Below are 17318 nucleotides of genomic sequence, written 5' to 3'. Positions count from 1 at the left end.
CTTTAACCCACAAACCTATGAACACCTGATTTTCGATAAAGGAGCTAAAAGTATACAATGGAAAAAAGAGAGCATATTCAACAAATTGTGCTGGCAAAACTGGATGTCAATCGGTAGAAGAATGAAAATAGATCCATATCTATCACCATGCACAAAACTCAAGTCCAAATGGATTAAAGACCTCAATATCAGTCCGAACACACTGAACCTGATAGAAGAGAAAGTGGGAAGTACTCTGCAACACATGGGCACAGGAGACTACTTCCTACGTTTAACCCCAGCAGCACAGACATTAAGGGCCTCATTGAATAAATGGGACCTCCTGAGACTGAGAAGCTTCTGTAAAGCAAAGGACACTGTCACTAAGACAAAAAGGCAACCCACTTACTGGGAGAAGATCTTCACCAACCCCGCAACTGACAAAGGTCTGATCTCTAAAACATATAAAGAACTCAAGAAACTAGACCGTAAAAGGCTAATCAACCCAATTATAAAATGGGGCACTGAGCTGAACAGAAAATTCTCAACAGAAGAAGTTCAAACGACCAAAAGACACTTAAGGTCATGCTCAACTTCCTTAGCAATCAGGGAAATGCAAATCAAGACAACTTTAAGATACCATCTTACACCTGTCAGAATGGCTAAAATCAAAAACACCAATGATAGCCTTTGCTGGAGAGGTTGTGGAGAAAGGGGTACACTCACCCATTGCTGGTGGGAATGCAAAATTGTGCAACCACTCTGGAAAGCAGTGTGGCGGTTTCTCAGGAAATTTGGGATCAACCTACCCCTGGACCCAGTAATACCACTCTTGGGAATATACCCAAGAGATGCCCTATCATACAACAAAAGTATATGCTCAACTATGTTCATAGCAGCATTGTTTGTAATAGCCAGAACCTGGAAACAACCTAGATGCCCTTCAATGGAAGAATGGATGAAGAAAGTATGGAATATATACATATTAGAGTATTACTCAGCAGTAAAAAACAAGGACGTCTTGAATTTTGCATACAAATGGATGGAAATAGAAAACACTATCCTGAGTGAGGTAAGCCAGACCCAAAAAGAGGAACATGGGATGTACTCACTCATATTTGGTTTCTAGCCATAAATAAAGGACATTGAGCTTATAATTCACATTCCTAGAGAAGCTAAATAAGAAGGTGAATCCAAAGACAAACATATAGTCATCCTCCTGAATATTAACCTTCATCAGGCGATGAAATGAGACAGAGACAGAGACCCACATTGGAGCACTGGACAGAAATCTCAAGGTCCAAATCAGGAGCAGAAGGAGGACCGCGAGGGGTACACCCACACACTGAGACAATGGGGATGTTCTATCGGGAACTCACTAAGGCCAGCTGGCCTGGATCTGAAAAAGCATGGGATAAAACCGGACTAGCTGAACATAGCGGACAATGAGGACTACTGAGAACTCAAGAACAATGGCAATGGGTTTTTGATCCTACTGCACGTACTGGCTTTGGGGGAGCCTAGGCAGTTTGGATGCTCACCTTACTAAACCTGGATAGAGGTGGGCGGTCCTTGGGCTTCCCACAAGTCAGGGAACCCTGATTGCTCTTTGGGCTGATGAGGGAGGGGGACTTGATTGGGGGACGGGGAGGGAAATGGGAGGCGGTGGCGGGGAGGAGGCAGAAATCCTTAAATAAATAAATTAATTAAAATAAAATAAAATAAAAATTTAAGTGACAAAAAAATAAAGATTCTAAAGGGGGAAAAAAGAAAAAAAAGAAAGTAGTGTTAGACTCTAGGCATCTGTGGGCAGCTAGCAGCTAAAAGCAGGTTGTCCTTAAAAAAAAAAAAAGGTGTATAGAATTTACCTTTTCATTCAAGTATATGAGTTTGTGTGTGTGTTTGTGTGTGTGTGTGTGTGTGTGAGAGAGAGAGAGAGAGAGAGAGAGAGAGACTGTATGTCACATTTGTACAGATGCCTGCAGAATCCAGAAGGAGGCATCGGATAGATCCTTGGGAGTTATAATTATAGGCAACTGTAAGTCTCGTGTGGCTTGTGGGAACTGGACTCAGCAGCTCTGGAGAGCAGCAAATGCTCTTAACTGCTGAGTCATCATTCTATCCCTGTGGCTTTGTATTTTGTTGTTGCTTTGTTTTGCTTTAATGCGTTTGGGTGTTTTGCCTGCATGTATGTCTATATACCAAGTGTGTCTGATGCCCTCAGAGGCCAGAATATGGTGTGGAACTGGAGTTACAGACAGTTGTGAGTCTCTGTGTGGGTCCTGGGAATTGAACCTGGTTCCTCTTGAAGAGCAGCCATGGGCTCTAAAACACTGAGCCATCTCTCCTGCCCCAGAAGTGGTCTTTTAGTTGCAAAAAGTAACCTGTTTACAAAGGAAATAGTCTGACCACTGATATCTGAATGCCGTTCATTTCTTATGCTTTTTCCTTCCTCCAAAGCAATGTCTCTTCCTCCTGCTTGTCATTAGCTCCTGTTTACTGACTTTGTGTCTACTTTTTTTAGTATTAGCTCAAATACACTCTTCCTTATGTCTACGCTGTCTTCCCATTTAATGGCTGAACTTTATTTCTTGCTAGCATTGGATTTTATATGTGTTGTATTGATTTTTGTATGCACATGCACAGATGTCTGTGTGATGTTGGGATGTGATGTGCCCTGGGAATAAAATCGCAGGCAGTACTCACGTCTCTCATGAAAATTCACACCTATACCTACAATATAGCTTTCTCTCCTCTTCCCCTCCCTCTCTCACTTAAGAGTGTTCTCTTAAGTTAGATTCTCAGGAAATAAGCCCCGTGGTGGGAGTTTATTATCAGAGTGTGTTAAGTTAAACTAGAAAGCTTTAGCAGAAAGGTTTACAGAAAGTTTCCCTTTCAGGGCTTTTCTATGGATCTCACAGAGATCCACTCCTCCGCCTCCCAAGTGCTGGAATTAAAGGCCTCCACTACCATGCCTGGCTATATTCTTTAAAGAATTTGATCCATGCACAATATATTTTGCAAGAATTATAGAGGCAACAGAAGTTACCCAGAGGCTATTGTAATAGTGTGTCTCAACTTTAACACTATGAGGGATAGGAGAAATCCTCAGGTGTATGTCTTTCCACATTTGAATAGCCCAGGCAAAAGGCTGAGTTTTAGACAATCAGACATTATATTTGGTTATCATTGCAATAACAAAACTTTTGGTATATAGTGCATTTTCATAACTGGTGGTGACCCTTCTGTGTGTGCCACCTGCTGCTAAAGATGCATGCTTTGTGGCAGTGGTAGGATTGTCCTCTTTACCTTGTGAGGCAGAATCTCATAAGCAACCAGGCTGACCCCAACGTCTCAGTCCTTTTGCCTTAATTTTCTAAATGCCGAGTGAAGAGATGTGGCCTGCAACACAGGGCAGGTGCATATCAGCCCTTTGTGCTGGACCCAGGAGGTTCCAGTGGCAGAGCAGTCTGAATGCCAAGAGGGATTTAGCAGAGGGCAAGTGGCTGGCCATGTCGTCTGCTCTCTTACACAAACCAAGTTCCTAGCACTAAACTCAAAATCAAATTCTGCTATTTAGAGAAAACTTACACCAGAATTTCCCCATGCACACAGGTTTTTTTTTTTTCTTTTACAAAATTCAAGTGGAAAAATATCTGTTCTTTATAAAGTTTCCCCAGGATAAGAGTGTGGGAGTGTCACTTCTTAAGAGGGCACCAACTGGAAAATCACCAGAATGGGATTATAGAGAGGTGGGTTCCTGACTCATGACTCAGCAGATGCAGCTGCCGAGTTGCATAACCAGGGGGCGACTGAGTATGACCCAGCAGAGGGAACAAGGGATGGAGTAGAGCATCGCCCAGAAATACTGGAAGAGTACCAAACTTGCCTCAATAGTTCTTGGGGCAACTTGGACTATTTTAGGAAAAGTCTGTCTTTCTGCCTGGCACAACTGGTCAATTCATTTAGCGCCTCCTTATTTGAGATTGCACTGTGAGAGTGGACTTTTCCTTTTGTGGGGTTCTGCCCATTCACTTTTCTTCCAGAGTTTGGTCACCTTGCTACACGGGAACCTGTCAGCTCAACAATCGTGCTTTCCAGAATCACTTATGTGTTTTGGATCAAGTTTATGAAGGTTTTCAACAGTTGTTAGATTTTGCACCAATACTTGTTGAACCATATTGAGCATGTACAGACCCCGGGGGGTGGTAGGAAGATATACAAAAGGGTGGTGTAAATTTCGTGGTATTCTGCAAAAACGGTTACAAGCATTTTAATCTAAGGGGGAAAAAAGCGCACTTAAACACACCTGAAGCCTATCTGCTCCGTCAGCTTGAAAACAAGACGTGTAGGATTTCAGAAAAGTGTCTTTCTGGGATTGGAAAAGACACAAAACATCTTCTGGGCTCTAAAATGAAACCAAAACTTCTTTCCAGTCTCTGTATCTCTAGGTTGCGGGTTATTTTCAGAACAGGCTCATTCTGCCGCTACATCAGCAGACAAACACTCTGCCACGTGGGGCGCAGGCAAAGCAGCTGGAGCTTTCCGCGCCGCTAGGACCTAGAAGGGAGAAGCATCCTCGCCGACCCCTCAAGGACCGCGGCAGCGACCAATGAGAAGGCGCCGTCACTCCGCCTTGCACCAATCGCAGGCGTCCTTTCTGCAGGCCGTTGAGTCTATTTAAAGGTGCGCGCCGGAGCCAGCGCTGCACAATTGTCCGTTAGGGTGTGTATCGCGTAGCGGTCATGGCCAGCCACCTGGAGCTCAACAACGGCGCCAAGATGCCCACCCTGGGCCTGGGCACTTGGAAGGTAGGTGCACTGAGGGGCAGAGCCCGCCACCCGCGTGGGTGACCCCGAGCGGCCTGCGCTGAACGGGGCTCGAGTGGCGGGGCCTGTCCTGCACATCGGGGCCCGGCCCCGCGTGTGGGGCTCGGGTCTAGCTGCTGGAGGGCGCGTGGGCGCCCCAGGTGGAGACACACCCCACCGGGACCCGACAAGAGGATCAGAAGCGGAGCCTCAGGCTTTGTCGTCAGGCACCTGTGGCGCCCCAGCCTCACGTGTGGGTTGTCCCCACTGGGCCCCGGATGTTGCTCTCTCGGGAATGAGCCAGTTGGGCCAAAGGGCCCGAGATGATTAAATTAGGAGGCGAGAGTTTGCCAGGAACTCGCCTGTTTTTATGTCGACTTAGGCGCTGGGGACTAATCTGACTTCCGCATTGCTGGGTGCCACCCACTGATAAAGAAGAGGGCTCGTGGTGGGACAGCCCCCAAAACTCAACCCAACACAGCAGGGTTGAGAAGAGGGCCTGATACAAAAGAGTGAAATTCGGAAGGGGGGGGAAAAAAACCAGAACAGATAACTAAAAACTAAAAGCTGTATCCGATTTGATTATGTGGCAACCAAGGAACCAGATTTGGTGGCATTACTGAAGCAGAGAAAAACCCAGTTCTAAAGCTACTTGTAGGGTAGTTTGTCCATGGTATTATATTTGTTACATCCCACAGCTGTAACCTGGGTCTTAAAGGAACTTTGAATATGGACCGGGACCCTTAGACACAGTGAGGGAAAGAGAAACATGGTGTGAAAAACAGGACAGAGTCCGTTTATACCCAAATTACAGTTGAGATGGGTAATGAATGGGCGAGGAAGAAACAGGGTGTAGACTTACCTGTCCCTGAGCGCGTTTCGAGGCAGTAGATCAGCCGGAGTTTCCAGAGGGCCGCTGGTGACTCTAGTAGAGGCGTCATTGAATTACCACCATGCCAGGTTGAATTCCGTGCATGGGAGTGATGAGAAAGATGGTGTCCCTGCTGCAGCCAGCACAACTGCAGGACACAACACACACAGGCACCGAAACTACAGGAGAAGTTTCGGAAGACCTGACCCACAGTATGAGTAGGGCTCTTCTGCGTTAGTTCTATCCCCTTTCCCAGAAACCGTGGTCGTAGCTTTAGGACTTGATTTCACAGGCCAGCATTTGGAGATCGTCTCAGATACGTAAGGAGGAAAATCGCACAAGTCAGTTGCTGGAGAGCATGCCACAGCTGTTTGTTTAAAATAACAAGTTTACATGCTTAAATCCTTCTAGTCTCTTCACAGATAGTTCCGTCTCTTCCCACAGTGCCTGACTTGTAGAATGGATCCTGAAGTCATGTGTTAGGTTAAGGTCAAAAAATATACTGGACAGGAAACTCTGTTGAGAACATGTCCACTGGTGTTTCTGGGGCCAGGTGAGGTTCATATGGAAGAGTGTGGAGGGCAGATGGACGAGGCCAGTGGAGACTTGAAGGTTTTCCTTTTTGAAAAAGAATGTCAACCTGTTGCTTGCATATGTGTGCATGTTCCTTGGTAGATAACAATGTAACTATTGGGGCAGTCTCAGGAGAGGGCACGGGGATGCAGTTTCTTGTTGCTGCGGAAACGTGTCAGTGGTCCTGTGGTACCCTACAGACCAGCAGCAGAACTTTGGTAGTCTGTGATCCACTCTTCCCTTAGGGCCTTCATAACCCCTCCCCCCACCCACCCACACACACCCCTTTCCCTCAGGGATGAGGATTTCAGGCAGCTGGGAGACATTCTTTCTTATATGGAGTTTCTTCCTGGCTGACTTGCCTTTCCCACTGGATAGTAAGTACACCCATAGGATTGTGTGGCCAGGAGGCCTTTAACACAGCTAACCTGATACAGACCAGCGTCCTGTGACTGATAATGTTTTGACCTAGCTGAAAGTCTTTGTAAGGACATGGCCATTGTCTCTCCCCCATGTTGACTAGGAACGCTGCCAGGCATGGAGAGACTTTTTCCAGTTAATGCTCGCTGGGCCTCCCAACCATGAGTGTCTTGAGATTTTTTGACCTAATTGTTCCCCAACCAGATCTTGGTATCAAGTCCGATTTTTGCCTCTTTGGGGTAACCTGTTCCTAGGAGAAAAATGTGCAAGACTTGTCCTGCCGCTTCCTGAGCTTCCACTGACAGTCCTGGGGCCAGGGAGAAGAGCTGTGGTCTTCGAAATAGGAGCTTGGTTTCCTGCCAGTGACCAGGCTATGCACCTCAACCTCTCCATCTTCAAGATCAAAAATAGACTCCTGGATCCACATGTCTCCTGGGTGGAGCTGTGTCTTAAAATCAGGACAGATGGACTGATTTGTTACAGTAGAGCGCATTTTATTAGTGCTGGTGCTAAACCAGGCTCTAGGCATGATAAGGCTGGGGAGGGAGTCCTTCTTGAGGTTTCGGTCTTTATCTCTTGGGAGGGAGTCCTTCTTGAGGTTTCGGTCTTTATCTCTTGGAATTGCTGTTTGTGGTACTGAGCTGGACGATTAACATACAGCATCAAAACAAGGGAGGCTGGTGTCTCTGACTCCTACAGTGGAAAGTGCTTCTGTGGTGACTGTGGGTAGGGCATGAAGGTGGTGCCTTGCTCATTCTGTGGGTTTTCTCTCAGACTTGCGAGTGTGGCAGATGTAAGCCTGCTTACTAAGCTGCCAGGGGTCTGGGTTTGGGGATGGACACCTCTGGGAGCAGGCTTTCTCCTTGACCTCTTGCACTTCCAGCCTTTATCCATCGTTGTCTTCCCATGAAAACGTCACACAGACTTTTCTGTGGACTTTAGTTTGGTGCCAGTTAACCTGCAGTCTTGGTTAGTGTAGTCTGCTCTCAAGCGCTGAGGGACAGAAAAATCAAGTTAACTGGAAGCAGAAAAAAGCACAGAAGTCACGTTTGGGGTGGGAGCTCACTGGCTATACCCACGACAGCCACTAGATGCTCACCTGGCGTTCCTTATAAAGTAAGGTCACCAGGATTCAGCCACTTTTGGCCCCATTGTTCCAGGGAGTTGTAGGCCCACATTCTCCCAGCAAAGAATGCTAGCTGAGGGGGGTCCCCTTAGCATGTCAGTGCAGGCCCCGAGACTGAGTCCTCAAAGCCTGGCTCAAATTGTGTTTATGCTTGGTGCTGTGGCAGATGTTTGGCTTTGCTCATCCCAGGACCTTGTGCCCAGCACTCTGTCCAGAGCCAAGTGCTGCCGGCCCTAAGTAGGCTCACTACAAGGCACGCAGAAGAGGGAGCCAATGAAAGCGCATAAATCCTGGCAGACGTTCAGCATGTGCTGTGAGGCAGAGCCCCAGTTCACCAGGCCCCCTTACGCTGTCTTTCCCAGGCAGAGATGTGCTTGCCCCTCGCAGCTAATATCAGCGACAGCTATGTCTGGGTACCCCAGAGAGCCCGGGGTAGGGGTGTCCTCACCTGCGTATGCTGAAACAGTTCCTTCGACCATGAAAGGGTGGAGAAGCCATAGGTCCCCTCTGAGGTTCCTCAGGGAAACCAGAGTTTGCTCAACCCTCTAATGAGGTAGCTCACACCTCGGAATGGCACGGCCCCTCCACCAGGCAGCCTCCTCCCCTGCTGGCTGAGGAGCAAGCGCCCCTGCCAACAGGTGCCGGTGATGGACTTGATCTGGCGTTCCATAGTTTCTCCCCAGACTGTTTTGTTCACAGGGCTCCAGACAAAGTAGATGTTGGCAGCTGCTGGTGGCCCAGGGGAGTTTTTCTTTTCATTTGCTTCTGCCCCAGCTCTCCGAAGGAATGTGCTGTGTTCATCAGCAGTGCTCCGCAGTGTCTTGTTCGGTTCTCTGGCCTAGGCAGGAGCTGGGAGCTAGGGAATGTCGCTGTGCAGTCTGGGGGCTGGGAAAGCTCCGGGCCATGCAGGCCTGTCCTCTGCCTTACTGGCCAGGCTTTCCACGTTTGTTCTGTAACTCTGGTGGTAATTTTCCAAAGCTTCTGTCTTCTTTTCCAGTCACGTCTGTCTGCTAACACCTCCGAGGGGCCATCTGTCTGTGTCCACCTCCTAGACTGGTTCTCATTCACCGAGTCAGCAGCAGTTGAGCTCTTCCTGTATGCTAAATATCTTTAACTGTTGAAACGAAATGGCGCTCTTCATTACCTGAGATTTCAGCTAGTGGGGATTGTTTGTTGTTGTTGTTTGTTTGTTTGAGACGTGGCCTCATTGTATGGCCCAGTCTGGCCTCAACCTCACAACTCTCAAGCCTCTCCCTCCAGAGTGATGCGATCATACATACAACTGGCTTCGAGCAATCTGTGCTGCTGGCAAGTGGCTGTCAGGCTCTGCTAAGGTGAAAGAATGCGCCATTACACCTTGGTCCCCTGTCTGGGGGCTGACTGTGGAATGCTATCACACAGATGTAATGGCAGAACAAGAGCCTGATCCAAGACCGCTGTTCTTCCTTGGCTTTGTGCAAACTCTGCAAGGTTTTGTTTTGAATTTTATGGCTTATATTCCTTCCTTTCCAGTCCCCTCCTGGCCAGGTGACCGAGGCTGTGAAGGTTGCCATTGACCTTGGGTACCGCCACATTGACTGTGCCCAGGTGTACCAGAATGAGAAGGAGGTGGGAGTGGCCCTCCAGGAGAAGCTCAAGGAGCAGGTGGTGAAGCGCCAGGATCTCTTCATCGTCAGCAAGGTACCGACCTGCCAGGATCCTGGGGCCCGAGTCACACTCAGCCAGGGGACCTGACTGCCAGTCGGGTTCACTTAACAATGATGGCAGTTAGCTCTGGGTAGGTGATTCGTCCAGGTCCAGCTCAAGCCCACAGGGGACCTGGTGCTTGTTCACCTATAGATCTCTCTGTTGGACCTATAGATTAGAGAGCCCTGTGCTGATGAGACTGCTCGAGGTGACTCTTTCTTTTTAAGGAGTTTCTTCAGGGGCAGAACTTAGTTCCCATTTACTGACTGGGTTTCACTGCTGGCCTGTAGAGGCTGTAGGTACACAAAAGAGCCCAGAATGGAGGGTGTGGCTGGTTCCATGAAGATCAGCTTGGCAGGAAAGTAGACCTAGAACGTGTTTAGCACCTCTGCTTCTATAGTTGGCCTGTCCATTCCGTAGTTATGCCTTGTTTGGTCTTTGTGAGGTGCCCTTGGCCTAACCATCCCACATTTCCTTTGGAAAGTTGGGGTCCCCAATATGAACTGGGAGCTCTCCAGCCACTGCTAATGTCAGTGTTATGGGGAGAGGAGGTGTGTCCTCTGCCTTGGAGCTGTGTGGCTTCCATCTGGGAAGCGGCATTTGCGCAGTGGGGATGAGATATATCTTTGCTGGCTCCAGCTGTGGTGCACGTTCCACGACAAGAGCATGGTGAAAGGAGCCTGCCAGAAGACGCTCGGCGACCTGCAGCTGGACTACCTGGATCTCTACCTGATTCACTGGCCAACAGGCTTCAAGGTAAGAGGCACGGCTGGGATTGAGTCCTTGTTATCTTCCTTATTAGCACATTGGAGGTGGTTGATTCTTCTTGTCTCTGCTGCTAGAGGTGTGGGCCTCGAACCAGCCTCAGTGTCATCACCCATAATGTATTAGAACCAGCCTCATGCCTCTCCCACCATCCGGACCACTGGTGACTCAGATGCACCTTTGGAGTTTGGAAAGTACCACTCTTTTCACCCGGTGCTTCTAGAATTTAGTCCTGGTGATGAATATGGCTACTCTGGCTCCTGTTACCCTCTTGCCCTCGGCTGTAGGTGCAGGTGCAATGCGCCCTCTGCTGCCCACCCTTCTCCAGGCTTGTGCACACATTGCTTGTGCACACATTGCTCACACATAGGAGTCTGTACCTCCATTCCAGGCCATTCTCATTTGTGTAAACGCATGTTTACAACCTGGTTCTCTGCACCGCAGAACTCAGAATCACTACATTTTCTGACTCTAGCCCCTGGCTTGTTTTTCTGCATGGTTACCCAGATTGAAAGGTTGTGGGTTTTATCCTCCAGCTATTTTAGCTCACTGTGGTCTCTTGGGGCCTGAGGGACTTGATTTTCACCCTTTGTTTTTTGTATGACAAGCCAGCAGAGACTGTGATAACAGGGTGATAGTGTTAGGGCCTGAGAGACAGCTGAGACATGCCCTGAGTTTCCCAGCTTTGAGCACCTTCCTTTCTACTGTACTCTTCCCCTTGGCAGAATGAATCTCAGACTTGGGCGTGTCTGAATCTTCATCTGACTGCCTAGCGCTCCAGTCACGACAAGGACTTCCATCAGGGTCACCTTCTGGTTTCTTTTCATCCTGGCTGCCAGATCTGCCTCTCACCGTCTTCCTCTGTGTTTATAATGCTACAAGATTAAAACAGGTCTGCAAAGAACTGTTACTGATCATTTTGTATATGTGTGTTTTTATTGTCAATGACAGCCTGGGCCTGATTATTTCCCACTGGATGCATCAGGAAATGTGATTCCCAGTGACACCGATTTTGTGGACACTTGGACGGTAAGATGACTCTTCCTTATTTATTGCTGGTATCCTGTTCTTGCATGTGAGCCAGTTGTGAGCTGTCTGCTCTGCCACCTCTTACCATGTATAAATCATCCTGTCTCCATGGTTATCTATTTTGTCCCCTGAAAGCCCGTTCAGCTTTCGTGCCCTTCTCAGCTTCTGAAAGGCTAAGGTGCTGGCTGTGAATGGGGAGGGCACGGACACAGACATGCTTCTCGTCCTTGTTTTTTGGGGGGATCCATTTAGTACCCAAATAGCCGTCTCTTCCTTTTAGGCCATGGAACAGCTGGTGGATGAAGGTTTGGTGAAATCGATTGGTGTCTCCAACTTCAACCCTCTTCAGATTGAGAGGATCTTAAACAAACCTGGCTTAAAATACAAGCCTGCAGTTAATCAGGTGAGCCTCCCCCAGGGAGGATGCTGACATGCTATTTTATCAGCTAGTCCTAGCTCTTACCTATTGGTCCACATCACCCAGGACATCCTGGGAGAGGAAGGTTTATGGAGATAGGATTTGAGGCTTAGCCAGCAAAAACGTGGCTTCTGATATGAGCAGTGGGTAGCTATAGCGAGATCTGCGGGCCCTTATCAGTTGGTAAGTGGCCAAGGCTTATGGCTGTAGAGCACTGGTAACAAAATCATTGTTCTTAATGTGAAGGCCACCAGCTGGGAAATGTAGGGAGTTGTTCCAGCCTGTCTGGGAGGCAGACATTTCCATGTGGGGAGAGACGGGACTTTTGGCTTTTGTGCCCACTGCTACAATCAACCCTCCTGTTTTTATGTTGCAGATTGAGTGTCACCCGTACCTAACTCAAGAGAAGCTGATTGAATACTGCCATTCCAAAGGCATCGTGGTGACTGCATACAGTCCCCTTGGCTCTCCTGACAGGCCCTGGTGAGCATCCATGGGGTGGCTGTTGTAAATCAGAATGACTAAAAGGAATGACTTGATATCCCAGAGAGGACGTGTGCTGCCATGCAGACCTTCTCTGGGGCCACTGGGCTTCCTGGGAGGTTGATGTTTCAAGGAGCACGATGAACACTCTCTTACAAAGGTCAGCAGGTGGATCACGACCCAGCTTTAGTTCAGGAGCTTGGCCAACCACCCAGAACTCGGGGAGGGTCAGGGCTGGGATGGCCAGCTGCCTTGAGTGGCAGTGGTGACAATTATTAACCTCACCGTCTGTTCCAGGGCCAAGCCCGAAGACCCTTCTCTCCTGGAGGATCCCAGGATTAAGGAAATTGCATCCAAGTACAATAAAACTACAGCCCAGGTATGGCCATTTCCAGCTACTCAAGGCTGTTGCCTGAACTGCGCTCCTGTTGGTCCCTGCTAGTCAGGAGTGGAGGGAGCTGACTCCATAAAGCCCTCTCTGGAAGTATGATTTGTTTGGAGTCCTAGAATACAATGTTAAGAGATCTGAGCTTTCAAAGATTAATCGCCATGTAGTCTGGGAATGATAGTTTCTGTCCCTGCTGCCTTTATAGAGAGCCTGGACATTGACACAGTGTTTACTAGTGTTTATGAAAGCTCATCCCTTTACAAATAGAAGAGCTCTTACTACCTGCAGTGTGGGAGACGTTCTCTTCCTCCCGTGGGTCCTGTGGATCGTGCAGTGATTACTGTGGCCTTGTGATATGCCTGAGCTGTCAGAGCAGGACTCTAGTGTGTCACTAGATGTCTCTGAACCTCTCTACCTGTGCAGTTGTAGACTGTGAGATAACATACTGCCTGGGGTGTGTCCACAGGTGCTGATCCGCCTCCCTATACAAAGGAACTTGGTGGTGATCCCCAAGTCTGTGACTCCAGCACGAATTGCTGAGAACCTGAAGGTAAAATCCCAGCTGGCAGGCCCAGCTTCCCTCCGTGATATGGGGGGGGGGGGAGGCTCAAGTTCCTCTTCCTTCCCCAGCTGTGATTCTGAGCAAGTCATTTGACTGCACTCAATTAAAATAATCCCTATTTTGAGAGCTATTGTGAAGCTCAAGTCCTTGCGGCGCACATAGCACTTGACACAGTGCTGTGGTGCCTGCTTCTGCAGTAAGTGCTCCGTGAAATCGCTACACTGACTATAAAATGCCTAAGTAGTCATGAACAGGGCTTGGGAATATCTGGGCACCAGGAGTGTGGCATTCAGAACACCACCACCCGCGCCTTTCGCAACAGCTCAGGCTACCAGGTGAGAGGGCAAGCTGGGGAAAGAGCTATTTCAGGACAGTCCTGGTGTCCCATGAACCTCTGTTCTCTCTAAGCAAAGGGACGCTCTGCTGAGGTCTGGCTCAAAGTGTGGCACCACCAAGGAAGTGTAGCTCTTTCGCGGTCCGCCCCAGGTAGTCCCCCATAGGCCACGGTTAGGGTGCTTCTGATGACATATCAGCAACTAGTCAATACCTCCAAGACCATGCCACTTACTGTGCAAATATGTGGGAAGAAAGGCTTGTCTTGTTAGAAATGGGCTAATCACTCATCTCATATTCTGCAGTATTAGGAAAGAAGTGGTAGATGACAAATCTTCAAATACTGACCTAGTGTTTTTTCATCTTCTTTTTTTTAATCTTACTGTGCATTCTTTGCATAATTTTCCATGGCTGTAATCACAAGAGTGTGTAGCAGAGTCTTGTTGTTCACTTTCCTGTGGAGAGCAATTAACAGTCTTCTTGAAGTTCATCTCCTCCCCTGCCGGCTGCACTCCAGGCAGTGGGAGCCGCCTGGAACTTGATGACGTTGGTCTGCTCTCACCACAGGGCTCACGGCTTTTCTTCCTCTCATGTTTGTGTGTAAGGTCTTTGACTTCGAGCTGAACAAGGAGGATGTGGCCACTCTACTCAGCTACAACCGGAACTGGAGGGTGTGTGCCTTGATGAGGTGAGTGAGTCTCGGGGTGACGACTGTCTGATGTCACCTAGTAATGTAGAGTAAGCAGAATCTCTCCAGGCCCCAGGGGCTCTGTGTGCGGCCTACCCTGCTTTCACACAGACCCTGTCTCTCATCCGTGCAGAGCAGGAAGCAATGCAGAAAGCCAGGAGAGGTAGCTGCCCGAAGCCCTGCCCAGTGTCTCTTCCTCCTGCTAGAGCACAGTTGGTCCAACTTGGACATTTTAGTTGCTTTTCTGAACTCCGGGGATCCCAGAGGTTCAACTGATGCCTACCTTCCTAGAATAATTTGCATGTGACTTTTCGATAGGAAGACCCTGGCGCTGGGCTCAGGATAGCCCTAATACCGAAAAGCCCCATGGTCTAGAATGCCACTCAGTCACCAAGGACCCTTCAGCTTCACCTTTGCTGGTTTCTTGTCTTCCCTCTGAAATGGGGTTTGGACTCCCAAGTCCCTGGGAACATGCTTAAAGCTAAGAAACAATCTCTTGGGGAGCTCCAGACCCACACTGATGTCTCAGTGCTGAAAAGCACTGGCTACTCTTCCAGAGGTTGTGAGTTCAATTCCCAGCAACCATGTGGTGGCTCACAACTGTCTATAGTGGGATCTGATACCCTCTTCTGGCATAAAGTTGAACATGCAGATAGAGCACTCATACACATAAAATAAATAAATAAATCTTAAAAAAAAAATTAAGCAATCTCTATGCCCCCAATGGCCGTAATGATGCTTTCTCTTCCTAGCTGTGATTCTTGCTTACATTCTCTTACTCTTGCTCTCTCTTGCCTTCTGCATTGCTCAGGGTTTACTTGGTGACTGGGTCCTCTACCACCATGTGTGCCTTAGGCAGTAACATGTGTGATTCAGGCTGAGATTGCCAGCATGCATGCTGCTATCACAGGGACTTCATGAACAGAGCCAGTCCAGAAGTCCCAGCCAGGACCCTTCCTAATATATTAATGACACTTAACCTTTTAACATGAAGAGATCATTTTGGTTTTGCTTGCTTGCTTTGGATCTAATAGGCAAGAGAGAAGTAGATCTCCTGCCTGTGGCATTTGCTCAGTTCTTAGAACCTGCAATCATCATTCAGTCTTGCATCCCCCCTGCCACTGTGATGTTTATATTGACTCTTTGGGGATGGACAAACCATGGTCTTTCTAACTGACCCCTCCATCTCTACTCGCCTCCCTTGCACTTTGCACCACTATTCTAGAAACATCTGTGCATCAGCAATACTGAGTGAGCATGGATTGGGGTTGGGGTATGGAGGAAGAGGCTGGCTTTAATGTTGTCAGACATCCCAGGAAGCTTTTTCTAACTGCCCATATGCCAACCCTCCCATTGACACACACTGTTACAGTGAGCCTGTCCTGCTGGTGGGTCAGGAGAGCTGTGTGGTCTGAGTGTTCGGGGAGGGCAATGTATTCTTGGCCTGGCTCACTCTTGACCTCTGATGTTTATCACAGTAGAGATGCATTAGGGGTCTGGGAAGAAATGAAGCCAACAACGAATGCCCTTTTGCTTAGAGCAGCGCTTCTCAACCTGTGGGCCTAATGGCCCTTTCACAGCGGTTGCATATCAGATATCCTGTGTATCAGATATTTACATTATGAGTCATAACAGCAAAATTACAGTTACGAAGTAGCAATTAACTTTATGGCTGGGGGCTTACCACAACATGAACTATATTAAAGGGTCGCAGCATTAGGAAGGTTGAGAACCACTGGCTTAGACATTAATAGAAGGAAAGGACTTCAGACTTAATGAAAACAGGAGCTTCTTTTGAGGAGTAACATAATAACCTTTCTTCACATTCTGTTTACCCTCCTGCCCTTTCAACTCCAGAGAGCAGGAGACAGCTGTGACTTCGTGGGATTGTCTCTGGTTTTCATTGCAGAACTTACTGGATTTATTTTTTCATGTGTGTGTGTCACATACACGTGTGCAGGCTTTGACAGTTTTCCCAGTGCTCTTGCCATTTTGTTCCTAGTATACGGCATTGGCCCTACCAAATAGACTGTGAGCCTTGGCTACATGCCAGCCCCTCCCCTGGTTCCTGCAGCAAATCCCTAGCCACTGTTTGGTGCTTATTCTTGTTCCAGATGGCAAGGAAGTGCCCTCACCTCTCTCCTGAGAGCCACTGCTGTTCTACTTGCCCTTTGGGATTCAGCATTATACAGCTTTTTAAACCCTTCCGCTGTCTCGTTATCTCTGCTCTTTTTGTCCTGTGTCGATATGATGCTGTATGCTCCTGCTAGCTAGTCTGAGTTGCTAGGAGGCAAGAATCAGGTCTTGCTGCCCAGTGTGTCCCCACCCCTAGTGCTGGGTGCAGTTCTTCACATGCATGCCAGTTCATGACATCATGAGACAGGAGGAGCCTAGAGGCTGAGCAGCTCTCCCTGCTGTATGTGTGTGATCGGAAGAGTCTTCAGACTGGCTTGCTTGACCAGACATGATTTCTCTGTAGGTGACTTATTACAGTCAAAGACTTTTCTCTGAGAGTTGGTAGGATAGTTGGGTGTATTAAGGCATTTGGAACCAATACTGATGAACAGAGTTCCATCCCCAGGACCCACGTGGTAGGAGAGAACTGACTCACACAAGTTGTCCTTTGACCCCCAGCGTGTGTCCTGTAGCATGCACATCCCCACACATACACACAGTAAGTGGATGCAGTTTTTGGAAGCGGCTGAGTTGTAAGGCGCATGTGTTCTTTTCTGACAGCTGTGCTAAACACAAGGATTACCCGTTCCATGCCGAAGTCTGAAGCTGTGGATGCCTGCTCTCCCCCAGCGACTTGTACCTGTTCTTCCTGCTTCATCTGTCCTTGCAGGTGTAGTGTGGCCTGTGTCCTCTGCACTGGGTGAAACCTTGAGGTTCAGACAACGAGGGTCTGTTAGTCTGACATAGGCCCTGGAGAGCATTCTCAGTAGCTGAGGGGTTTCCTTCAGCCGTTCTTACACCCCCCCCACCCCCCCCCCCCCCCCCGAGAACGTTTAACACAAGAACCCTTTCCAGCCAAAGAGAAGCAAGATTTATAGTCCAAGTAGTGCCACTAACAGTTAGTGCTCAGAACTATAGTCCTTTGGGTCAGACTTCTTGCCTCAAATAAAAACTGCTTTTGTGAGTTTGGTGGTGTTCTATTTTATTCTTGTTCTGCGGAACACTAGGCTGCAT

At 48.3% G+C, this 17318-nt stretch overlaps 1 protein-coding gene across 1 annotated transcript; it reads left to right on the top strand.

Annotated features, from left to right (window-relative positions):
• Positions 1-4538: 4538 nt before the first annotated feature.
• LOC121463349 (aldo-keto reductase family 1 member B1) lies at positions 4539-17268 on the top strand. Its single transcript, XM_041675521.1, has 10 exons — positions 4539-4790; positions 9290-9457; positions 10103-10219; positions 11180-11257; positions 11538-11660; positions 12052-12158; positions 12456-12537; positions 13013-13096; positions 14047-14129; positions 16866-17268. The coding sequence occupies exons 1-10, from the start codon at positions 4725-4727 to the stop codon at positions 16906-16908; spliced, it is 951 nt and encodes a 316-aa protein (XP_041531455.1). The 5' UTR covers positions 4539-4724; the 3' UTR covers positions 16909-17268.
• The last annotated feature ends 50 nt before the right edge of the window (positions 17269-17318 follow it).

The sequence above is a fragment of the Microtus oregoni genome, unplaced genomic scaffold (genome assembly GCF_018167655.1).
Source record: "Microtus oregoni isolate MIOR12 unplaced genomic scaffold, Mior012 000026F_ref0000081, whole genome shotgun sequence".
Lineage (NCBI taxonomy): Eukaryota > Metazoa > Chordata > Mammalia > Rodentia > Cricetidae > Microtus > Microtus oregoni.
The sequence above is the reverse complement of the archived record's forward strand: the minus strand, read 5'-3'. Positions and strand labels throughout refer to the sequence as shown.

Bases quoted from the DNA above. Each gene is read 5' to 3' on its own strand.
- LOC121463349 (XM_041675521.1), top strand. From the start codon at position 4,725: ATGGCCAGCCACCTGGAGCTCAACAACGGCGCCAAGATGCCCACCCTG. The intron at 11,661-12,051 runs GTGAGCCTCCCC...TTTATGTTGCAG, and splicing joins ACAAGCCTGCAGTTAATCAG to ATTGAGTGTCACCCGTACCT. The intron at 12,159-12,455 runs GTGAGCATCCAT...CGTCTGTTCCAG, and splicing joins GGCTCTCCTGACAGGCCCTG to GGCCAAGCCCGAAGACCCTT.